The sequence below is a fragment of the Protopterus annectens genome, chromosome 8.part0 (genome assembly GCF_019279795.1).
Source record: "Protopterus annectens isolate FY-2018-M chromosome 8.part0, PAN1.0, whole genome shotgun sequence".
NCBI classification, from domain to species: domain Eukaryota; kingdom Metazoa; phylum Chordata; order Ceratodontiformes; family Protopteridae; genus Protopterus; species Protopterus annectens.
Genome location: NC_056741.1, coordinates 506,290,663 through 506,317,779, shown reverse-complemented (window position 1 = coordinate 506,317,779; position 27,117 = coordinate 506,290,663). Strand labels below are relative to the sequence as shown.

The following is a 27,117-nucleotide window of genomic DNA, read 5'->3' as shown; positions in this document are numbered from 1 at the left end:
AGTTATGAAACATTTGCAGGAAGGAACCAGCAAACAGGTTTTTCAGTGTGTGGATGTTTACCAAGATGGAGGAACAGGAACAAGGAGCAGGGCACAGGTGGTCGGCAAACAACAAGCTTGGGAGTCCAAAAAGCAGTCAAGGGGACAGAATCAACAAGGCTATGGTCGGGAAAATATATTTTTTTTACAAGAAAGGGCAAAAGAAGTTCAACAACAGCAACAAAAATTTCAAAGAGAACTTTTATATGAACAGGAATGAGCAGTGTTGCTGCCAGCAAGGAACAAAAGTATGGAATGTGCAGAAAGGAGCTGGAGAGAGTTACCAGCAGCGCCACTGGAAATAGGACAATCATTAACCAAAGGTACTGTAAATTTGAATTTTAAAATAGTGAATTTGTCTGCAGTGGCACTTAATATAGAACTTAATATAGAACAAATAAATGTTCTCAGTAAAGGACTTAATTTTGTGCCATCGACTGTGTCTGTATTAAATGTTTTAAGGGGTTTTGTGTGAAAAATTAATTTGAAATGTCTTTTTCAAGGCAGGGCATGTAAACAACATTATTAATCCCCCCTTAAGGCCAGAGTTAGAAGCATTTTTGCTTACATGTGAAAAAGAAGTCAGGAAATTGTTGAATAAACACAACAAAAATTGTATTTATAATATGACTAAGACTAAGAAGGATACTTTGCAGTTATTAGTGGATGATAAAGATATTTATATCACTAAGGCTGACAAAGGTAATGCAGTGGTAGTCATGGACTGTAGTTTTTATAAAAATAGCATCTATGAGTTATTGTCTATTGCTGATTTTTATGCAGAAGTGAATTGGATTGATATAGATAAAAGTTTTAATTTTATAAACTCACTGATTGAAGAATGGTCAGTTGAAGGAAGAATCAGCAGTGAGTTGGCTGGTTACTTTTGTGTGAGTACACCCAAGTTGGGAAGGTTTTTCAGCCATAACAAATACATAAGAACTTTGATTCACAAAAGTTTAGGCCTATAATGGACAATGATGCTAGTAAAACTGAGTCCATGGCTATCTATGTAGATAGATGCTTGCAAAAAGCAGTTATTTCAGCTGAATCATATATTAAGGATTTGTTTGATTTTAACGAAAGTGTGAAGAATTTTTCCCTGAGAGATAATATGTGGTTAGTAACTGCTGATGTATGTTCATTGAACACTGTAATTCCCAATGAAGAAGGAATTGAAAGGATTACAGGAGTGCTGAGGGGTTGTCCTGATTTTAATGGTGAGGAGATTAGTCTGTTGGCTGAACTTTTAGATGTAATATTGTCTTACAATTTTTTATATTTAAACAAAATAAATGTGTGCTATGAGGGCAGCTATGGCCCTGAGCTATGCCAATTTGTTCATGATGAGTTGGGAAAGAGAATTTATTTTTAATTCTACATTTGCTAGCAATATTTATTTTTACAAATGCTTTATTGATGACTTGTTTTTTTTATGGGAAGGTACTGAGTCGAAATTGTTGAAATTCTGTGAACATTTAAATTCTGTTACAAGCTATTTAAAGTTTTATTTTAATAGAAATAGAATTGGTGTGAATTACCTGGATCTGACTGTATACAAGAAAGGGGGGAAAATCCTGGTTAAATTTTTTTAAAAAATATGTCCAGAGTAACAGTACTTGGAATATAGCAGTTTACATAGTGTGAGCTTGAAAAATAACAATTGTGTTTGGTCAGCTTGATAGAATAAATAGACTCACTGACAAAGATGAGTATTTTTTGAAAGAATGTGAGATGTTAAGAAAAAAAATGTAATCAGGGGTTACCCTATTGGGGTAATAAGTGAAGCAATAGATAAAATAAAAGTCGTGAGGAAGAAAGGGACAATAAAGGATGTTGAAAGAAATAGTGAAAGAATATATTATAATTTGAGTTGTACATTGGAAAATTCTGTAGATATGTACAGTATTAAGCAAATCATCACAAATACTTGGACATTTTTGAAGAATTTCCAAGAGTTAGGTACGTTTTTTTTATATGAGTCCTACTTTTGTCACAAAAAGAGGGAAAAGTCTTAAAGAATTTTTTAGAAACCAAAAAATATAATACTTCTGTTGCTTATAATGGGACGTCAAGATGTGAAGACTGCAATTATTGTAAGTTTTTGGTACTGGGGAACAAAATAGTAGTAAAGGCTCGAGTCTTTATTATTAATATCAAGGGGCTATACAATTGCAAGTCTAAATTCATTGTGTGTCAAGTATTATGTAATTCTTGCAAAGGATTTTACATAGGAAGAACTATACGTAGCTTCCATCGCAGAATTTATGAGCACCTGAGGGCAGTTGAAAAATTGGATATAACTAATGCCCTAGCAAGACATGTTGTTAACTGTCATAACAGAGTTAAAGTGGGTTTTAGTTTTACTGTTATTGATCAAGTTTTAAATGCAGACAAGAGATGGGATGCAGAAGTGGATTTAAACTGGAAAGAATATGCTTGGCAAGTGAGGCTAAACACAGGTGCAGATCCAGGTATGAATGATATTGAAAACTTTAAAGCAGTGTTATGTAAGAAAGGGTTAAAACACTGCTAATGTTTTGGGTCATGTGACTTGAGCAAACTATAAATGTGAATTTTGTATGTGTGACAACCAGGTCTGATGAAGTTTTTTTGTGAATGAAAGTGCTTACCAGTTGTTTTTTGTTTTAGTAAATATTGAGTGTTTTATTGTCATTCATAGTGTGTATTGGATTTATTACAATTGGAACTGTGGAGATTTATTTGAAGTACAGCTTATTTATCTGACATTTTGCAACTCTTGTCTGTATGTTTGAGGCTTCCAGCTGCTACTAATAATACATACATGTACACAAATAATACTTGATATACATTTCTGTTTTTTGTCAGTATGGCACACTGTGTTTCCACTATTGCAGATCAGTCATACCTTTCAACCTGTTAGAGCAAGCCATCTGGACAAAGGCACACATAAATGGGGGCAAAGGCCCCAAAATAGTGATACTTTATAAATATTACAGTAATACACTTAGACAGTTTATAGCGAAGTAGGTTTTGCATTCACAGGAATAATCCTAAGGATGTGACATCTGACATTCAAATGTATGCTATTATGTTATGGCTTCAGTCTTCAATGATTTGCCAGACAAAACACAACTGTATGGAAAAATGGCTACAAATATGAAGCAAACATGTTATCAGTCTGCAAAACTCTGGACAGTTGAAAGGCATGAGCTCAGTATATGACATATAGTTCAACACACATTTTTGCCAGTTGTTTACTATGGCTATACCCTGTATAAGTCTCTTACATTTGTACGACAAGCATATGTATCATAGTAGTTTTCACAAATGACATATAGATATTTATAACATCCCAGGTAGCTGGCCTGGCAGTGTTACAGTCAATATTGTAAAACAGAGACTCCAGTAGTAGCTATGTGTGAGCTGAACTTTGCTGGGGTAACTCAGGGGCCAGAGCTGTGATCTATGTCACTGCAGACAGAGCCAGCAGGGATGGCTGTAGGTGCTGGACAGCAATATGTCATTCCAGCAAGTGTTGTTTAGACCTATTGTTTAATTTTCTATTTCCCATGAATGCATCCCCCATCTGCATTCTATTACATGTTTTATTGTTTGCTATACCTGTTATACTGGTGTAGTGCTTTTTCAGAGTAATCCAGAAGTCTTGCTTCCTATACTCACAGTCTGTCTTTGCATAGAACAATTCAGACCTGTTTTCCATATGCAGCAGCTTGCCTTTTCTAAGTAATATTCATGAGCAGGTGATCGCCTGTTCACCAATTGGTGTCCCCCACTTGCTAATTAAATTCAGAACAGCTGTGTTGTCTTTCCATTAGTCAATGGCATGGCAACACAGTGCTACATTTAAGTCCTTCATGTGGGCCTTGCCCCTTTTCCTTGCCTGTGAGGAAGACATTATGGTGGTGTGGGAGCTACAGCATCACAGAGGGCAGCTGGAAATACTGTCCACTATTTGGACTGATGTGCTATGTCCACAGTTTTGCATGTAGTGGCTGCATACTTGACAACATCTTAGCACAAGAAATGTGAAGAAAGCCCAACAAAATGGGGGGCAAAGTTCCAGAATTAGAGACAGATTGTAAGTATTGCTGTTATGCAGTTAGAAATTTGCTAGATTAACAGGATTTGTCTGGTCACACATTTTCTGCACAATTTGAAGTCTGACACTGATATGTATATGACATACCTTTCAACTGTCCAGATTTTTGCAGAATGTCCAGAGATTTGCCTCTTATGTTTAGTCTTTTCCTCATACATTTGTTTTTTTTTGGGGGGGGTAACCCCTAGTAAGATGTGAGAGTTGAGATCAGTAAATAATACCACCCATTTGTGTTTCAGACTTCATATCCTTCAGAAAATTTATGTTAAAACAAACCCTGTCACTCCAGCAACTTTTTCAGTTTATAGCACCAATATTTATAATATGTCCCTATTTTTGGGCTTCTGTCTCCCAAGTATGTCAGGATTTGTCGAGATTTCTTCCACTAAGAGGTTGAGAGGTGTGGCATATCACTATTTAGTGACTTCACTTCTGAAATCATCCCAGTGATTTAGTAGAATCTCAGGAATGTTATGAGGAAGAGGACAAAAATATGGGCCCAATCCCTGGACATTCTGTGGAAATCTGTACAGTTGAGAGTTATGTATGTCTGACCATTGTTAACAGGCTTTCAAGATTATGTAGCAGTGTAGTGTGTAAATGTTTGTTGGGCTGAGTAGGGAGAGGGGCAGATGTGAGTGTCATAGATACTTTTCTAGCTGACTGTGCATGCTGCTGCAGTTGGTTGTCATCTATCAGCTGTATATGTTTCTAGGGGCAGACTGAGACATGTCCCTTAAAACCTCAGGATTCCAAGTACACTGTGACTTGGGGCAGTATATATAGGAGTAGTGTGTGACTGACAATCAGGATATGTTTGTTAAAACAGTCATTATAATGCAGAGGTCAGTTGGCTTACTGATATGTTGCTTTAACTGTAGTGCAAATGGTTCTGGGTAGCCAAATCTCTCTTCAGTTCTCTACAGTTTCTCCTTACTTCCCTGGATAGCGAAATATATAGCAATTTCAATCAGCAACATTTGTGTAAGTGTATTGTTGTTGGACTGCGACTGTAGAGGTGCTGGGTGAAATGCTTGGCAATTCAGTGTTTTTTCTCAAATGTTTACATTTCTGCACCATTACAACCTCCACTATCCAGATTTCTCCACTATCCCAGATTTTTTGGAATGTATCATGATTGTTCCCATAACTGTTCTGAGGATTTCTCAAATATGTGAGGATGATGTCTCTAGGAATCTGGGATGATTATAGGTGAATCATTAATGGTGAAACATTTTTTAGTAAAACGAAAAAACAAACTGTTACTTCGCAAACTTTCTAATCTTATAAAAGCAATACTAAAATATGTCCCTATTTCTGGGCATTTTGTCCCCCCTATTTCACCCTTTGTCAGGCTTTTTCCCAGGATCTGTTGTGTGTGTGTGTGTGTGTGTGTGTGTGTGTGTGTGTGTGTGTGTGTGTGTGTGTGTGTGTGTGTGTGTGTGTGTGTGTGTGTGTGTGTGTGTGTGTATATATATATATATATATATATATATATATATATATATATATATATATATATATATATATATATATATATGTGTATATGTGTGTGTATAACATTACTAATTCCACAATTTTTTCCATAATGTTGGATGACCATCCTGCATGATATTTTTCTGAAGCATCACTAAGTCTCACCGCTCATATGGAGTATTGGTATTTGCTGTGACTGGAGTGCACAGGGTCCTGGGTTTAAAACTTACTAGGGATGCGTATATTTTCCCTTATGTTAAATGACTGTAATGCATGATATGTTTTTAAAAGCATTACCAGTTCTTACAGCTCAGATGGTGTAGCAGTACTTTGCTCTGGATGTAGTACACAGGGTCATGGGTTCAAGACCTGCCAGTGCAGGATGTTTTGTTGCTGGGCAGAACAGATGCTGATTGAGATGGAGTGATTAAAGCAGTTTTAAGTGGATTTGCTCGACACTAAGTGATGCCAAAGGCCCTTAGTCCTGCTTGGCTTTGCTTAGTGCTGCTTATTCCTGCTTAAACCCATGTTAATTTCAAAAAGAAATGAAAGGGTGATAGGAAAGTGGTGAAATGTGGGTAAGCTGGGGGTAAAATATTAAGAAAAGCAGCTAGAGAGGTGCAAGATGGGTGTAGGAAAGAACCATTTATTTTTTATTTATTTTTTATTTTACATTTGTTGACTGGGATAGTCCGACTGGATGCATGTCCATTTGCAGTGGAGGCCCGGGGAGAAAAGCTCAAAGGGTTAGCAGATACAGCATTACATAATACCAGCATTACATATTACAAACAGACTATTTACAGAGATTACATAAGTAAGCAAGTTAAACAAGTTCCACAGGTTACAGTTAATCCTGAGCACAAGTCAGGATTAAATTAAATTACACAGTAAACTGGTTAACAGATTTTTACGCATTCTAGAGAGAGTTAGCTAGGCTTGATACGTTGACATAGCCAATTAAGTGACAAATGTTGTTTGAGACTAGTTTTAAATTGACCTAAGGTGGAAAGTAAGGTAATATCAGCTGGAAGATAGTTCCAGGATCTACTTACAGAGTTTGCAAAGAGATAATCACCGGCTTTGAAATTAATTTTGCTAGTCTGAATTAGTAGTTTGTTAGAGGATCTAAGTGGTCTAGGACTGTTATCGGGGGTAATAATATTTTTAAGTGCAGGAGTATTGTCCGGATTATAGAGGATTTTATAGGCCATAATCAGTTGGTTATACTGGATTAGGCTGGGTAGTTCAAGCAACCCAAGCTGATTTAGATTGATGCAATGATGTGTCCTAAAAGGCAGCCCAGTGGCAAACCTGGCAATGTGGTTGTAGCAAATTGAGAGTTTGTTAAGGACAGTCTTGTTTAAATTTGAGAGTAGAGGGGATGCATACAGAAGGGTTGAAGGAAGGTGAGAGCGAGCTATGGCAATTTTAGCTGGAGGGGTTAGGAAGGCTTTTATTCTGTAAAGTGACCCTAGTTTTTTATTGATGGTTTTGATAGTTTGGTTAACATGTAGGTCAAATTTTAGATTATTGTCTATGATGACACCTAAAAGTTTTGTAGATGGGTCAGGGAGATTATTGTGCCATCATTTGATTTTATGGTAAAGGTGAAAGCAGTAGACCTACGTGTTGGTGAAAATAACAGCATTTTATTTTTTTTGGGATTTAGGATCAGACGATGTTCAGAAAGCCAGTTTTCTATTGTATTAAAGGTGGTCTGGGTAGCTGACCATAACTCTACTGGAGATGTGGCTGAGCAAATCAGAGTAGAGTCATCAGCATATTGGATACAGCTGACTTTTGGGATGACAGTATAAAGGTCGTTAATGAAGATGGAGAACAGCAAGGGCTCTAGTATAGAGCCTTGAGGTACTCCAAGTGTGTTAGGTAGAAGGTTAGAGAGTTTGTTCTGCCAGAGGACAGCCTGCTGTCGACCATTCAGGTAGGATTGAAACCATTAGATGGCTCCAGTATCTAGACAGAATGTTTGCAGTGTGTGGATTAAAAGTTGGTGATCAACCATATTGAATGCCTTGGAAAGATCCAAAAAGAGGGCTGAGGATATATAATCATTGTTGTGATTATGGTTTATGGTGTTAGTAAATGCTAGGAAGGCTGAAGTAGTGCTGAGATGAGGACGGAAGCCATGCTGAGTGTCTGCCATAGCAATTTTGGATTAGTTGGTACATGAGTTGTCTATGAATACATTTTTCCATAATCTTTGCAAGTGGAGAGAGTATAGCTATTGGCCTATAATTGGAGAATTCAGTAGAGCTGCCTCCTTTGTGAAGTGGAATTACATAGGATATTTTCCAGATGGTGGGAATTTTAGCTTTTACTATGGTTCAGTTGATTAGTATTGAGAAGGGATAAGCAATAGCATCAGCTGATTTTTGTAGGTACTCGGCAGGGAGTTGATCAGCAGAAAGTATAGTGGGTTTTAACTTTTTGATCAAGGTACGGATAAGTGAAGTGGCGACTGGTTGGAAGCTGAACGTGAGTAGGTTTCTAGGGGTGCTACTTTCAGGACCAGGGGAGCTAGGAGGTAGTTGGCTAGCTAGGGCTTGATTTGTCTCAGTAAAGAATTGATTAAAACTATCAGAAACATCTTCAGGGGTTTTATCAATAGTAGCAGCAGGGATTGGGGCTGAAGTTTGTCCGGGATGTAGTAGATTATTTAAACCTGCCCAAAACTTCTGTGGGTTATTTTGATTTACTCTCTGCAAATTACAGTAGTATTGATTTTTGTGTTGTAAAATTGATTTTTTGGTTTCGTTCCTGGATTGCTTGTATTTAATGTGATCTTGAGGGTCTTTAGAAGAATGCCATAAAGCCCATGCTTTGTTTCTAAGGGTAATTTTGAGTTTAGACTCTATAGAAAGCCATGGTGCAGTTTTTGCCTTGGTTCTCTTTGAATGAACAGGTGCATGCAAATCAAGGATCTCAAAGAATTTGTTGTTAAAGTATGCTACTGCTTCCTCTAATTGGAGGTGTTTTAGAATAGACCAATTACATGAGTTTAGTTCTTGTTGGAATTTGGCAGGGTCAAAGTTTTTATTGTTTCTAACCTTTCTGAGTAAGGGTTGTTGGGAATTAATGGTTTTGTGCTTAATTACATATGTGAGAAGGTGATCGCTTAGGCCATTAAGGAGGGTACCAGAGGTGTACAGTTGGCGGTGACTGTTTATGAGTACCCAGTCAAGTATACTTTCTTTTTGGTTGGGTTTACCTATCCTGGTAGGTGTGGATATGATTTGTGTAAATGCATGCAGGTTAATATGGGTGGTTGGGGATTCTGAGGAACAGGTGCCCCAGACTATGTTAAAGTCTCCAAGTAGTAGGGTTTCTTGGGGGTAGTGACATGATAGCCAGTGCAGGATATCTTCAAATGTAGATATATTGTTACCTGCGGGAATGTACATACAGATGATATTAATGCATTTATTTTTATTAAGTTGCAATTTAGTGGCAAGAATCTCTGAGTTATTAATCTGAGGAGGTTGTATTACATCTATGGTGACATTCAACTCAGATTTATAGAGTACAGCTACTCCACCCCCCTTCCTCGAAGCACGATCCAGCCTGTGTATGTTGTACCCAGGTGGTAACACTTCATTGTCTTTAGTGTTAGGTTTTAACCAGGTTTCAGATAAACAGAGAATCTCAGGGGAGTGGACATCCAGAAGTGCATGCAATTCATGTTCCTTGTTATTAATGCTTCTAATATTGCAATGACAGACTAGGAAATAGTTAGTTGGCATATTAATTGCAGGTTTGTAGCTTAGATTGCAAGTAGAGGGGGTATATGTATCTGAAGTGAGTGGGCCAGGGTTCGGGTGAATATCACCACCAAGTATTAGGTTGAGTCTATACTTGGTGATGAACTTCAGGAATTTGTTTATTAGTTTGTGGTAGTGTTTGGATCTAGAGCTAATGTGCCTGGGGTTGAGATGTTGATAGACTGAACAAAATTTTGGATAGGATCTGGTACTGTAAGTATGGTTGAAGGTGGAAGGATTTACAGCTGGGGTGATAGTATGGCCTTTTGGGACCTGAAATCCCATGAGAAACTGGTTTTCGTACAAGGTAAGGAGGTATGGTGTGAACAAGAGGGGTAGTAAAGAGGAGTATATCATTATCTGTGATTCAGCTAGTGAGTTAAGGAACTGTTTTACCTGGTGATGCAACACCAGAAGATAAAGTGGTAAGGTAAAGGTACTGGAAGGGGGGTGGGAGAATGCCAGATGAAAGGTAATAGGTGCTATTAAAATGTAGGTAGTAGAATGGGGGTGGGTGGAATTATCCCAGATGAAAGCAGATAGGATCTAGAAAGTGAGGGAGTGTCTATAGTACTATAAATTTAGAGTTACTGGGGCGGGAGGGAATTGGGGGCAGGGAGGGGGGCGAAGAGAGCCCGAGCGTAGCGAGGGCGAATTTAGTGGGGCTATTGCAGTTTACAAGGATTCCTAAGGTGTCCTAAAGCTATAAGGTAAGTTTTACAGCTCTTAATGCAAGAGTCAATTTACTTCAGTTACAGGGGAAGGAGGCAACCACTCAAGTAGAAACAAAAAGCCCTATGGCTGACCGATATGGTGACCTGCTTAATTACAAAGCACTGTAAGTGAAAGCTTAACAAATGTTTTTTGTGTGTGCAACCTACTCTGTTTAAATGTTGAGAGAAACTGATTGCAGTCCCGTAGACACCGTTTTGTAGGAAACTGTAGAGTTCAACTAGGAAAAGAGAAAAGCAGATATTCTAGGGTAAGCATGAAGGCAACAACAGGCAGTTATTATATAATAATGCATTCAGAAAGGTTTGGTAGGGAGTAAAGTAGCATACTTCAGAATGAACTAAGATTTATAGCTAAGAAACCTAAGCAAGAGAGCAATACAGTAAATAAACACTTGCCAGATTTTAAAGATATACTAGAAAAACTAAATCAATTATTCACAATTGTACAACTGGAAAATTGCCAGTAAAAGTAGAAGTAAGTAAAATATAGTTTCTTCTGCAGCAACAGCTCTGAATGATGAGGGAAATTTGAAATTTACAGCCCTACACCTCACAGGGAGGAGTTGACAACATACATTTGTAGAGTAATTTGAGGGTAGATTAATTTACATCACTGTACATGGGGGCAAAAATGTAGAGCTATGTATGGGGCAATGATTTTTTTGCAGGACAAATGACATTTTTTTCTTTTTTTAAGGTGAGAGAGGGATGCTGGGGAAGGGCTGTAGGTTTATTTGGGGATATAGGTTGGGTAGGATAGGTTGTATTTGCAGACAAACAAGACAACAGACAGAGATGGTATATGACACATGAGGTGGGTAAACACCTTGGACGAGGAGGGTGGTTGGGAATCAGAGGCCCATTAGCCCTGAAATGGATACAGTGGGACTGAGATCCCCACCCATGGGCAGTCAACACTGCACCTTCACAGCTCCAAAGGTGGCTGTGCTGGGGGCTGAACAAAAAGAGCAAGTTGCCCCTTGAGTTAGTGTTAGTCTGCCCTCAATCTGGCTCAGCTGTCCATCCAACTCAGAGCAGATGACACTGCACAGCATACCCCTGAACTTTTTTTGAGTGACCGGTTCCTCTCTGCACCCGAGGTGGGACGGGCCCCGCCCCCTGAGGAAGTTCCACCTGAGGGTGGTGCAGGACCAGTGGAGGGGGCAGTTCCAGGTAGGGTCCCACACATGCTGGGGCCTGGTGTCATGGCCAGATGAGGTGGGACAAGTGGATCCACTGGAATCAGCCTTCCCAAATGTGCTATAGTGTTAAGGTTTTACAAAATGTATTGGTTAGTCATTAATAAAACATTTCAAAATTAGTTATAACAGCATGCATGGGTGTTCCAATTAACCAAGAACAGTGCCATTCACACAATTGCATAGCAAAAATAATACATGTATACATGGAATAACAGTCCGAATTTTAACAGCATGCCAGTTAAATGCGTGGCAACAGACAACCAACACTGGTATTTGAACAAGGAATGCTAATATGTGAAAACATATATGAACAATAATAGGACACAAGTCTCAACATTAGATTTTGAGAGCAACAAACCTGTAGTATATGGATAATAATTACTGATGCAGATAAGGGGTGTGGTTGAGAAGAAAAGTATATTAACAACTGTATAGGCTTCTATTTTTCACAACAGTACTGCTCAATACGCTACAGGTATGTCCTCACTTTACATCTACCTGTGACCCATAGCTTCTGTTGCACATACATAACTGTTAAACTGTCAAGCTGGAATGGTATGGGACAAAGTGTGAGTATTCTGCATACATGACTGGAGGGGACTCGTACATGTCAGAGTTACATATATGACTAACAAGGTGTAGCTTGCACTGATGTTGTGAGTGTGCCACTGGCATTCTTCAACAAACATGGGAGGACTTTGGCTGACAAAGTTTGCAGACGACTGCAAACTGGGCGCCATAGTGGAAAGTGCATCGGACACGGATATCCTTCAGAAGGGACTCACGGAAACAGATAGCTGGTGCCAGAGCCATGGCCTGAAAAATGTATAGTCATACTTAAAACAAGGTAACCCCAAGCTACCATATAGGTGGCAATCCACTATGCACAGAAGAGGTTATCAGGGACCTGGGGACCCAGGTTGACAGTGGCCTTTCTTTGACACTCACGTTGCTAAAGTGGTTAGAAAGACCTTCTACATTGCCCACCTGATCATGAAGGATTTACATCCAGATCTAGTGAGGTCATTGTTCCCCTGTACTCTTCACTTATCAGACCAATGATCGAGTACAATGCCCCATGGGATGTATCTCACCGACATCTGCAGCAATTGGAGAGACCCCAAAGTTCCTCACCAAAAGGATAAGGGACTCAAAATCTGTCATATGCTGCCAGATTGAAGAAACTCCATCTCTATTCAGTCGCCGCTGCTCAGAGGTGACATGTGCCTGACATACAAGGCCATGTCCAACCCGAATTAATGGACATGCTCCACCTCAAAAATCCAAATCCACCAAAACCACTAGAGCAAGCGACTTAAACCTTAGCATGGATATAAATAGGATGTGCTGGAGGGATAGATTTATCACTCACAGACTCTATGCTGTGGAATAAAATCCCGGTCCATGTGAGGCAGAGCACCTCGCTGACTCTGTTCAAGAGAAATCTAGACCTGTGGATGGGAGATCGTAGGTTTACCCCGGGAATCATTTCTGTGTCACTGCTGGACAGAGGCACAACAAACTAATGGGCACAGTATTTTTTCATATAAGTGCGAAGCCACAAAAATTTGGGCTAGGCTTATAAATGCCTTAGGGCAGATAGCCTAGTACAAACCTATGAACCTATAACCTATAAGAATCATATCTGTGTCCTAGGTTATTGGCAACAGTGATCACTAGCCATGTCAGCATGACACTTGAGAGACATGTATTGGGAAGAGTACATAGTGTACGTACCTATCCTGCTGTCTTTTGTAGGCATAGGGTTGGACACTGGAACATTTGGACACAAAGTGTATTATTATAAATATCATTCAGCTACTACAATCATTTCTTTACCTGCAAAACCTGTGGAGAAAATGTTTGTTAACACTACCTGACTACTTGTAAACATATTCAGGATTGCTTGTCTGTAAATAATCACACATCTTAGTTCTATTCCCTGGATTCAAACCATGGTCTGTGTGTGCAAAGTGAAGAACATCGCTATGTCTCAACACACTGAGCTACTTGGGAACTGCTGTTTCTTGCTTGACTGATTTATGCCTAATACTCACTTGGTTAGACAGTCTGACTTTGTAATCTGAGTGGAGTGCCACCAAAGACTGTAGTGACAGTTGACATACATGGCTGACAGTTCTTGTACTGTGTATCAATCCTTTGAAAGCAGGTGTACATGTTCAACCCCTACTAGATGTGAATATGTGTGATCTGTATAGAGTAGAGCAGGTTGTTGGGTTTCATACCCAACTTGTATGCATTTGGACATCATATGTTTGCAGTCTCCACCTATTACACTCATACTTGCCTGCATCAGCATAACCATATTCGGGACTACATTTATCTGAAATGCAAAGGTTAACACAAGCAATGCTGCAAGGGACACACTGTAATCCATTACACATTACTAATCAAGGTTCAGGTGTTAGTGCAGGACATATTTCATATTTCATTTATATCTTGTTTTCCACATTCAATTTCTTCAACAACAAATCGGATTAAACACAACAGTTTGTGGTATAAATCTTTATTTGAGTAGCATGACACAGTGTTTTCTTACAGTTGATGTTCTATATTCAGTACTACTGTATATCTTGTAGATCAATATTGGTCTGACAAACTTTTTATTTATTCAGTACACTCAGAACACACTATACCTACTGGCAGTAAACAGTGTACTCCTTCTTCTCTATTACATTACATACTGCAAGATAAATCTGTACTCGCCAGGCTCTGGTTGCAACTTCACCAATATGGCAGTATGGGCCTCAAGATTGCTAGCTCTCTGTTCTGCAGCTGTAGTGAAAAACATTAGGCATACATGTCTCTCATATACTCAGGCTAGATTTTGGTACTAATATGGGTGAGATACTTACTGACCACTGGGGCATCCCCATCTCGAGCTTCTTGGATCCATTGGACCAAGAGCACCCCCTTCCTATGCTTTAGGTTGGCATAATGATGCCATACCTGCTCACCAGTTTGGGGGATTCCAGTAGCACTGGTGAGATCATGTGTCAGATAGTCCCAGGCCTCTGCTTTGTACTGTGAACCCTGGTACTGGCCCTGCAGCAGTCTATGGTCATGGTCTTTACAAGAAGCCCAGCCATGATCCTGGACTCCAAGACACCCAACTCTGCACCCAAAAGCCCACTTCCTCTCCAATGCCAGGTGTAGTTCCTGCAAAGATCAAACTATAACAGTTTCTGGCTGCATTCCCACCTGTGTTCTTTAAATAAGGCCATATTCCCACCCTTTCCATCATTGGACCATTTTTAAAAATGCTGACCATAGCTCAGCAGTGTGCAATCCTGCTAAGCTGAATTGGGCAGTGCTTAAAGGGGAAAAAGCTGACCAGTGCTTAGCTGTGTGCAAATCTGCTCATCTGGGCTGAATACTGCTTAGAATGAGACTTCTAAGCAATGCTCATACCGGCTAAGCAGAGCTTAGCACTGCTAAGCATTCCTCTGTTTTCATTTTAAAAAAATATTTCAGAAATTCAAATGAATTAATCATTACTGACATATTATTAAGTGTATATAATTTACTTTGCATGATGTCCCCTATGTGCTTTCATTACATTATACCTTGGGATGTGACTATACAGTATGGGCCACTTTTGTTTACATGAGATATTTCACATGTTATATTCACTGACACTTCAATTTTGGATCAGCTATACTACCCTGGTTAGCAAATATCAATTACTGCATCATTTAAGAAAAAAAATAACAATGCTTTCCCATGTAAAAATGAAGGGCCTGTCTTAGTACTCAGACTGTGAACTGCTGCATGCAAAGCCAGAACTCTAACCACTACACTATCTCTTTATTAAGAATTTCACCTATACATTTGTATTTAGCTCCTATAAGATGTTTAAGCAATGCTAAGCAAAGCTCTGTAATGCACAAACCCGCTCAGCTATGCTTAAACTTCACTTATAAAGGAAAAAAAATAATACAACCACTTTAATTACATATTTTAATACTAATGCTGATTCATATTTGGTAATGCAGTACCTGTTATTCTATCAACTTTCAAAGTCTGTATGTGCAATATGTTTTATATTTGCCCTATTTTGGGACCTTTGTCCCACATTTATTTCATGGCTTTACCAGATTACTTGGTGGAAGAGGGTTGAGGTGTGTGCATACCTCTCAAATGTCCCAATTTTCACAGACTGTCCAGATGTTTGGCTCATATTTTTGTTTTGTTCCTCATAAAATTTGTGGTTTTCTGCAACTCAATGGGATGATCTTAGGATTGAAGTCACTACATAATGGCATACATTTGAGTTTCAGACTTCTAATCCTTCAGAAAATGTATGTTAAAACACTGTTACTCTATCAATGTTCTAAGTGTATAACAGCTGTACTTAAGATATATCCCTATTTTTGGACCTTTGTCTCCCCATTTTATTGCCCTTTGTCTGGATGTATGGCACTAAGAGGTTCACAGGTATGGCTGTGTGTCTGAGAACACACTTGTACTGTAAAGTGCCATATGGCACTTTAACAATGCAGAGGTGTGCTACAGTTCCTGCAACACACCCCCTGCATTACTTCCTATTGACAATCCTGCTTTCATTGCCTGTGCTTAAACATTTGACTATCAATGACTTGAATGATTTTTATATGGTTTTGTTATATTGACCACGTTTATCTGCTTTTGGTGTTTTTTTTCTGCTTAGTTGCTGTATATTCTTGCGTCTGCCATTGATCTCCTTCTTCCTGTAGTTTATACGTTTCTTTAGAGGAGGGGTGAATGCATATGTGATATTATTTAGACTGCTTTGTTTCTATAATGTTACTCACTGACTGCAAACTATGTATGTTGGTCCATAAGTATAACCTTGTGTTAGAAATATATTAGTTATATTTAATGACATTCTGCATAAGTATCTTTGATTTTCACTTAATGCTTAGTTCTATTTATGTATTTCTTCATGATGGGTTGATCACAATACATTCATGTCTGCTCCTGAGCATGTGGTTGTCTTTGTCTGATACACAATAAACAAAGTCTGTCTTGTTTCTATGCATCAGTGTTACTGTGTGTATCTGTTCAGCTCTTATGTTAATTAAGTGCTTAATGTATTGCAATTCATTGCCTCTTAGTTAGTGCCATGGCATACTGTTACCTCCTCTGTTTGGCATTATCATCCCCTACTTCTTGTTCATCATCTCTTTTATCTACTGCTACCTGTTGTGCTGGAAAGTTGTCCTTGTCATGTGGCACTATGATGTAAAAGTATAACGACATGTAAGATGGCAAACACCAACAGTATTTTGGCAATGGAGATCATATTGAAGGACATGTATAGATTTTTCTAGACAGCAGAACCATAATTAGAGCAGCAAATACATGCTCTATGATATTTCTAATTTCTACATATGTCTTGCTCCAATCTTGCTTAACAGAGTTGTGTGAGTTTCTTATAGGAGTTATGCTATAAGGTTCTAGGGCTTATCATTGATCTCCTATTAGATACCATTGTGGCAAGTCACCCCTTGCAGTCCTAGGTATAGGTTACAGGTGTGCCAGATGTGGAGTTACAGAAACTGCCTGGCTCCTCCACTCACGTATTATAGATGATTCCACGTACATTATAGACCACCGAAGTGTTGATGGGGTTATATTGTTTTTCTTCACATATCTCCTTCCTAGTTCACAGGTATAGATTTTATTTAAATCTGGATGCAGTCTATGGGCCCCAGTGCCTCAGAAAAATTAACTATGGTATAAAAGGTTTACACTGTGCTAGCTATCTCTCTGGAGTATGTTGACACCAGACATGCTTCCCAACATGTAGAAGCATTCCATTGAGGATGTTGTAGAGAAATTCTTAGGTAGAGGCCTGTCACACCCTCACTGTATCCCCTGTAGGTTTGCCAAAAAATCCTTGTAGCTAGAATCTGTAAAGCTACATATACCTTGATATTCACAGTAATGAGTTCTCAGATGTCTACTATTGCTTGTATGGTTTCACTTTCCACACTGTTGTAGTGAAGTGTCTCTAGTTCATGAAGCCCATGGTAGGATAACAATGGTCAAAAGCCCTGTGACTTTGAAGGCAGTGAATGGCAGCAGCAGCATCTTGTATGAGAGTCTATTGCAGACACAGGTTTACAATAGTCAATGCAAACCCTAACATCCTTTAAAAGATTCCTGTGGCTGTATTCCACATTGTGTTGTCATGTTGGCACAGGTTTCATGCATTTTTTTGAAATTGCATCACTATCTTTTCTGCTTCATTAGTATACATCATGACTGATTTATATGATCATAAGAATACTCAGCTGCTAGTGCTTCTTTTGCTGTTAGCCAAAACATGGCCAGATGTTTCCTTAATCAAAATTCCCTGCTCATTGCTGCTCATCTTACACACAAGCATAGCACAATGGGCAGGCATTCATGAATCCGGGCCTACGTCTTTCTTTTGACAAAAACATCATCTAATTGGAGATTGGTTATTTGCAAATTCCATTCTCTTTACATGGATTCAAGAGAGACTCAGGTAGTAAGTTAATGTTGGAATTATTTTTTTTTCACAACAACAAAGTTACTTATCAACATTTTTTTTATTATTTATTTATTTGTTTGTTTATATATGTATGTATTTATATATTTATTTAATTTTATTCATTTATTTATTTAATTTATTTATTTTTGTTTTTGATGCCAGTGTAGTATTTGCTTAAGATCTTGTGCCATTCCCGTTTGTATTTTAGAAACATTTTTCTTACTTTACAGGTTTATGCAAAACATTGAATCTTTCAGTATTCTGAAGAAGTCAGCATTGGAGGCTGACGGAAAGCACTTAAATAAATTTTATTTATTTTCACAACAGTTTGTATTTGCTATTTGCTGTCTGGACTTATCTCCTACCCGTATTTTCCTGTTACTCATTCTCTAATAATGACATAGCGGTAGACTTACTGCATTTCTTATTGCTCTGTGGAAAACAGCTTATCTGCTTAATGTTTGTTTTGATGCATTATATTGCTGGGCAATAATGTGGGCTTCATATCCTTCTTGCTAAGATGCAGATTATTTCTCAACTATGTTGCTGTTCTTTATAAAATATTTATCTCTACTGAATGCTGATAAAATGAATTTGCTACATTGGGCCAATGCTGATTTAAACACCTTACTGCAGCAATTACAAGACACATGTTATACTGTTGCATAATGTTAATATTTTTTTATAATTTATATTTTATTTTTATTTTTTTTATTTTATTTGCAGTTGGTTTACCAGGATAGTCCATTGGGCCAAAATGAACCCATTTTCAATGGAGTCCTGGGGAGAAAAGCTCCAGACAATATAGATTACAGTAGGTATTAGACATACTTAAACATTATTAAAGTCACAGTAAGCAAATACAAATGCAATGCACAACAATTACAATTAATGTAAGTGTTAAAAAACTGATGGCAGATTATAAGGGATTATACATAAAAAAATATAAAGAAAAATAAAGAAAAATAAGTGCTGCTACCGTCTAAAGGTTGTAATTCCCAATGAGAAAAGTATCAAAACCAAAACTGGACACAACCACCACAATGTTATAAAACCAGTATTTAATGTCGAAGTAAAACAGAATGAGATAAAATAAGCGCTTTCACATGCTACACAGGCATGTTTCTTCAGATTTCACAAACACATTTTCAAACAGTTCTTAAGTACTAACTGCACAACCAAATAATTGAATAATGGATACAATAATTGAATTCAATAATTGATTGATTGAGCAAGCAATATTTTAAGGCAGCCAGCTCCTGGTTGAAAGCCAGATATAGAGTGAATCATATATAATGAAATGTGTGTATGTGTATCCTGAATACAAAAAAATACAATGTGATAAGTAGTATAAAGTAATAATAATTGACTAACTAAAAATTAATAATTTAAACAAAAGACAATTTGCAACATCATATTACACTATCTGATGTAAAAATATATGAAATATATCAAAACACTATTTACTAAAATGCGTTTACTAATGTACATCTACACCCAGGGTATAAATTTGGGCCCTTAAGCATGTCCAGTGCTTATAATTCATTACCTCTTAAAACATTAATGGAGGGAATATTAATAATAATATATAGTATGTAGTACAAAAATACAATATATATATATATATATATATATATATATATATATATATATATATATATATATGTGGTTGAATCCAAAAATACATCTAAATATGTGCATCCAGTATTGGTTTAATGCTAATAGACTGGTTGAGCCCTGGTTCTACATGTGCTCTCATTCTAAAGATCCATTCAAGCTCAACTGATTCTAAGTGATTCAGGTTACTGCCCCCTCGTTTATTCTGCAATATCATCTGTAACACCCTGAACCTAAAAGTATGACCTACATTTAAACTAACATGTCTGGCCAACGCGTTCTGGTTGTTCATTTTCCTGATATCGTATATATGATTATATATTCTGTCTTTTAACCTCCTCGCTGTCATGCCCACATAAAACCCTGTACATTTTGTGCATGTAGCTAAATAAATTAGATTCTTACTATCGCATGTAGCATAAAACTTAGGTTTAAATTCAAGCATCATGGTAGGGTGAACAAAATGTTGTTTGAATGTTATATATCTACACATGTTACATCTCCTAAAGCAAAAAGTACCCATTTTATTTATACTTAATCTATTGATTCTATCTTTTGTGTGTTCCTTACATAATAGTCTTTTTAAATTCTTACTATTTCTATAGTTGAATCTTGGTTTATGTCCCACTATATTCAACGTTTTAGCATCTATGGTGAGTACACTCCAATGTTTGCTTATTATGTCCACCACTTTCCTGTTGACATTAGTGTATCTCGTAATAAACGGGGTTATAATATCATAACTACCTCTTGATCTATTATTCGCATGATTCATGGTGATTTTAGTATTCTCATTTATATTATCCATAATGGAGCATCTAACTTTATTTATCATAGAATCATTATATCCCCTGTCTAAAAACAGGGTGTGTAGATCATCAAGCTGTCTCTGTAGGTCAGAATTCTCTTTACATAACCTATATATTCTGACAAACTGTCCTTTTACCACATTAGGAAAGACATGTCTAGGGTGCATGCTACTATAATATAAAAGTGTATTCCTCCAACAAGGTTTTCTATATAGACTCATGGAGAAACCACCATCCATCATCCTGGTTATTTTAACACCCAAAAAACATACTTCTCTTGCAGAGATTTCTGAGGTAAATCTCAAAAAATCAGTAGTCGACTCCAAGAAACTGATAAACTCTAAGAGATCCATCTCAGTTCCTTTCCAAAATAGTACTATGTCATCAACAAATCTTTTATATACTAGCACTTGTTGGTAATATATGCTACTAAATAAAAACTCCCTCTCCCAATAATGTACCACTAAATTCGCGTAAGAGTTGGCACAGGGGGTGCCCATTGCTTTTGTGCATAAAGTTTATCACGATATATAAACACATTATTGTTGAGGATGGTATCGAATAAAGTACATACCAATAACTCTTGTTCATTCATTACCCCTTCTGTTATTGATAGCATACTCCTAACTGCTTCTATGCCATAGTCATTGGGGATTGCTGTAAATAAGCTCCTTACATCTAAAGTTACCATTAAGTAAGAAGTATCTTTAAATTTATCCTTGATGGTTGATATATCATGGATTAGCTGGTAGCTATCTTTTAAGATGCTCGGAATGTTACGAACAATAGGTCCTAGTATGCTCTCTAGATATTGTGATATCCTTTCAGTCACCCAGCCCTCACCTGCTACAATAGGTCTCATGGGGAGGGGAAAAACATCTTTATGTATTTTGGGAAGGCCCTTAATACATGGTATTGTGGGAAATTCAACCAGAAAAAAATCATATAGCTTCTTGGTGACCTGCCTGCACATCAATAGATCATAAATATCATCATATACTTTGTTAATGATTTTCATGAGTGATCCAAAACCTATCTCTACATAAGTATTAATATCACATAGCAAAGTCAACATTGCATGGTCATAATCTACATCATCCATTACCACTATCCCTCCCCCTTTATCAGCAGGTTTTATTACTATGTCATTATTAGAAGTTAGGTTACTCAAAGAGCTTCTCTCTTCTTGGCTTAAATTAAAGTACATGCATCTAGGTCCTTGTTTTGAAAAATATGCATAGAAATCATTCTCACATAGATTAATATAACATTCAACATTAGTTGGTATTTGTGGACAAAAAGAACTTTTACGTTTAAAACGATCTATCAAACAATCGTTATTATTCTTATTGTTAGCGTGCATTAACTTTAATACCACTGAGAGACCAAAAAGTCTGAGATCGACTAAAAGTTCGCTGAGTTTACTTGCCTGAGAAGGAATAAAAGACAGTCCCTTATTTAAAAGGGAATAGTCAGCAGTAGTAAGATCAAGTCGTGAAAATTTGTAGACCAGCTGGTTCAACTTTGTAACCTTCGTCTTACGCCGAAGTTGTCCCCTGAAAACTTGCGTTTCTGACGACCACGACTGTATGATCTGTCCTTTCTCTGTCGTGGAACTTCAGCGGTAATGGAAAAAAATCTTCCGGCTTCCTAGATGATACCTTCGGTCTTGCCCCTGGTCCTTCACTGTCTCTCGACTCCATTAGGGCCTCTTGGTTACAGGGAAGAGCAGAGGATGCAACATCATCACGTTGCTCTTTTGATGATGTAATCACGTCAATACTGTGTGAGCCTTTACTTTCCTCATTGCAAACAGCAGTTGAGACTGTTTCTGTTGTTATATAAAGTTCATAGACATATGCCTTTTCTTTATCTAAAGTTTGGGGAACATCATTATTGTCCGATGTTTGCCCTGAATGTTGATTGTATTTGAGCCAAACAAACACCTGACCAAGCAGAAAATCCTTGCAATCACGTTGCAGCTTACGATATTTGACTTGCTGTAACCTGTCACTATATAATGTGACCTGAGTATAAATGCTGTCAATTCTTTTCTCAAACATCACTCCCTTGAAGCGGTGTTGTAAATCTCTATTCAGAGACTCTACTTTTTGTGTAAGTTCCACTTCAATAGGGGAGAAATATTCAATCAATAATTTTATATAATTAAAGATTAATTCTAGATTTAATTTCTGCCATCTCTTCAACAGTTTGGGATGATTATTACCATAAGTAGGCATGCATAAAATTCTCATGCCTCTGGGTACAATACGAAAATGAAGGCATGCCTCCATATGCCTTCTCTGCCATAATAACCTTTGCAATTTGTACAGATCATTCTCCACCTCTCTAAGCAAGTCATTAAACTCTCTCAAATTATCCACAGTACCTGCAGTAGTCGGCATTGATAAATGATGTAGCTCTAAGCCCAGCAAGGGATTATTCTGCATTTTTACAATGTTGTTCCACCTTGAACTCCTGGAGGCATTGTCAGGATTAAAGTCCAATTCTATAGCTGTGCTTTCCATCGTGTGAAAGTAGCCAGCACAGAAACAGGAACCAAGATAAAGAAAAATAAGTGCTGCTACCATCTAAAGGTTGTAATTCCCAATGAGAAAAGTATCAAAACCAAAACTGGACACAACCACCACGATGTTATAAAACCAGTATTTAATGTCGAAGTAAAACAGAATGAGATAAAATAAGCGCTTTCACATGCTACACAGGCATGCTTCTTCAGATTTCACAAACACATTTTCAAACAGCTCTTAAGTACTAACTGCACAACCAAATAATTGAATAATGGATACAATAATTGAATTCAATAATTGATTGATTGAGCAAACAATATTTTAAGGCAACCAGCTCCTGGTTGAAAGCCAGATATAGAGTGAATCATATATAATGAAATGTGTGTATGTGTATCCTGAATACAAAAAAATACAATGTGATAAGTAGTATAAAGTAATAATAATTGACTAACTAAAAATTAGGTAGGTAGGTATTAGACATACTTAAACATTATTAAAGTCACAGTAGGCAAATACAAATGCAACGCACAACAATTACAATTAATGTAAGTGTTAAAAAACTGATGGCAGATTATAATGGATTATACATAAATTCAAAATTCTACTAAAGTTATTTTATAAAGAGAGTTCAACATATGAGAGTGTAGAGTATTCTTACATATTCAGTAGTAATAAACAGGGAAGTGGGAGTTATAGGTTCATAGGTTAGTACTAAGCTAACTGCCCTTGCGAGCCATTTTAAGCCTAGCCAATTATCTCTTGTGAGACTCAAACCCTGCATCTTGTGTTTGTAAGGCAAACACCTTAACCATTTGGCCACCCTGGATAATGAGAGAGAGAAATCAAGGGTGTAAGCAGGAGTAGGAGGAAATGGGTATATTCAATGTAGTTAAGTAGGTTGGGAGCAAGAGCATTCCCACTGGGAAAGTAGATGTGGGATTGGTACAAGGTGTGTTTTATCTCTCATTGTAGTGTGAAGCAAATTTAATTCACTGATGATCAGCTTTCAGATGAAAATATTGAAAATTATATTGATAAAAAATACAGAACTTTTATATCTTGAGATCCATTATAACAGTGTTACAGTTTTCCCTTCCACTTTGCAAATACAAACAAATCAGCCAATCTTTTAGTATGGAAACTACATAAGAAAGCATTGCACTTTGGTAAAAAGCAACATGAGCATGCTGAAAAACATGACACGATAATCCAGTAAAAATACTTTATAATGTGTTTGCAATCTTGTTTATCAAAGGGGCTAGCACCACTTTGCTGACTCACACTTTCCATCTTTAAAACTAGTCAACAGTGGTGTTTAAAGGTAAGCAGTCTCATTACTAAATGAATTAATGATAACATTACAAAGCAAAATGATTCATTTAGGTGATAACTCTTAACCTGGCATAAGATGACATTACAAAAGTCACTTAGTGTGATTCAACAAACGATATGTCACATTTTAGTTATTAACCATAACAATATATTTCTGTTGTTACATTCATTTTCTGCTCCCCTTATTTACCCAGTGTAGCACATCCAGTACTAGGCCACTCCATGCTGATTGGACATAACTCTGTATACCAGCTGGGGCCAGTGTGGAAATTAAGGGCAGCATGGAGGTCTGCTACTTATGAACTTTTGGGAGAGTATTCTTATGGCCTATCCCAATTTAATCACCTCCCCAGTGCATGTGTCCTGACTTTCCCCTGGAATGAAGAGACTCCACCCTTTGGCACAGAGCTGATATCAGCAAACCATCCCACCCCTTGATAGAAGCACCTCATGCCTGGCTTCCAAGCCTCCACCAGGAAGCAGCATCAAACTGTGTGCACATGCACATGTCATCCATCACCAGGATGGGATCACACATTCTATGAGCCTGCACCTCAGATGCCCAAGCTATTAAGTAAACTAGGGTCACCTGGGCAGTAACAAGGGGTCTTTCACTCTATGCCATGGTGCTGGCATGTTAATTCTAGAAATTTATTTTTGAGATAAGCAACCTCAATCTTAAACTTAAACCTCTTGCAAATGCCCATCACATCATGCATTCTGTAGTGATTTGGTATGGCATACTAGAATCAGTGGTTCTACTAAATACGTTGAACTAAATGCAAGAAACATTTGTTTGGATTATTGAAATTATACAAAGCAAAGCCATAACACAGACTATTTCTGAGGATTACCAATTCTTAGCCTTGTTCATTTTATTGTATTGCTTTCTGGACCTTATACAGAACTAGGTAACACACTGATGAATCATTTAACACTGCTGCCTCTTAGAGCTTGTTTATCTGGCCTGATTCCCATCAGTGGTGCTTATTTTACATTGTCTACACTTCCAATGTGAGTCCATAGCACAATTCGTGTGCTTTTGCAGTTTTGTCTCATATCTCATGGAAGTGGTAGTGTATGAATTGTTCTAAATTTTGGCGTGTGTGTGTATTTATGTGTACGTGTGTGTGTGTGTGTGTGTGTGTGTGTGTGTGTGTGTGTGTGTGTGTGTGTGTGTGTGTGTGTGTGTGTGTGTGTGTTCATGCTCAATGCCTACACGTGTACACCTTGCAGAGACTGATGACTTAACCAGGGTTTTATCTTATACCTAATGCTTGCCATGACTGACTCCAGCTCCCATAATACCTTAATTTGGATAAAGTATGCATTTGGAAAGTAATGACTGTATTATGCAGAAATAGTACATTTTTTCTTTTTTTTTTAGGTAATATGTTTGTCATCAGTCTTTCTGCAGCAGATGTCCTTGGTGCTGTTTATCCATACCCGTTGATTATTGCATCTATTTTACAAAACCAGTGGCAATTTGGAGAACTACAATGCCAGATTTCAGCATTCATTCAAGGTTTGAGTTTCAATGCTTCTCTCTATAACATCATGGTGATAGCAATCAATCGCTGCTGCTGCATTTGCCATGGGATGAAATATGACAAGATATTCACCATGAGGAACACCTACTGCTATATATTCCTTACATGGGCAATCAGCTTTAGTTTAGTTTTACCATTTCCCTTATTGGGAGCTTTACAGTATAATCCACATGTTTACATCTGTACATTCATATCCAGTGTAAACAAAGTGTTTACTACTGGTATTACAATCTGTCTTTTCATTTTACCAGTAAGTATTGTAATCTTGTGCTATGCAAGTATCTGGATTACTGTATTACAGGTCAAATACAGAATCAAGAGAGATAGCAAGCAAACTCTCCAGCCATCAGATATGAGGAACTTTTTGACAATGTTTGCAGTATTTGTGGTTTTTGCAGTTTGCTGGGCCCCATTCGCAATCCCTGGCTTGATTGCTGTTTTCAGCCCTCCAGGAAAGGCACCAAATTTCCCAGACTGGTTGTTTGTTCTTGGTTTCTTTAGTGCATGCTTCAACAGTTGCCTTAATGGTATTGTATATGGGGTTTTCAATAAGAATTTTCGGCAAGAATACAAACAAATATTGTGGCATCTGTTGACATTTATAATAAGAGCCATAAACTGAATGTGCAGAGGAAAGGAGACTACTCAAGGCTGATTATGTTTTACATTAAAAATGATGAACAAATGTTCTAAAACACACTTAAAATAGGAAGTAAAGTGGAAATTTGTTGTAAGAAAGTAGTTTGAAACTTCTTAATAATCCTGACAAGGAAAATGTCCTAAAGCTAGTAAAAGCCTTTAACTGCTAAAGCAACAATACACCTGCAACAAAAAGAAACAAACATTTGACTAACTGTAACTCTTTCACTTATTTGGTGAAAAAAAGCATGTTACAGTAAGCTGCCCATTAACCAAAATCAACAAGATTCAGTACATCTGTCTAATAGGGTAATTTCTATGGAAATCTATATATAGACATATATATGTGTAGGTATTTAGTTCTTTAGTGATAAAATACTTTTGCTGCTTTCCTTTAGATTTCTTCAATAATTATGTAAAAAACATAAATAAAAATATAAAAATCTACTCAAAAGTATGTTTAATCATTATGTGTGGTATTGCTCATATTTAAATTAAAATATATTTTTCCTGGATTTTTTCTGCTTATTCTACATGCAACTATCTGCCCTGATAAGCTTCTTCAGTTCTTTCTAGATGCAAAAGATACTGGGTCATTGATTCAGACAGTGCCCATTTTAGTATATACCTTAAGTACGAACAAAACACTGAGCCATTTCAGAGGAGACCAATGCTTCTTGTATCTGCTATCATTTTGTTCTGCTATACCACCAATATATTTAGTTGATAAGTTTTTTACTTTATCAGCACATGCTGCAGTGACTGGCATTGTTAGCTG

At 37.4% G+C, this 27,117-nt stretch overlaps 1 protein-coding gene across 1 annotated transcript in view; it reads left to right on the top strand.

The window, feature by feature from the left end:
- Nucleotides 1–26,322, top strand: part of LOC122808289 (melatonin receptor type 1C-like) — a 160,089-nt gene extending 133,767 nt beyond the window's left edge. The window contains exon 4 of the mRNA XM_044079253.1: nucleotides 25,538–26,322. Coding sequence (XP_043935188.1) covers nucleotides 25,538–26,322 — 785 coding nt within the window. The remainder of the gene's footprint in view (nucleotides 1–25,537) is intronic.
- The last annotated feature ends 795 nt before the right edge of the window (nucleotides 26,323–27,117 follow it).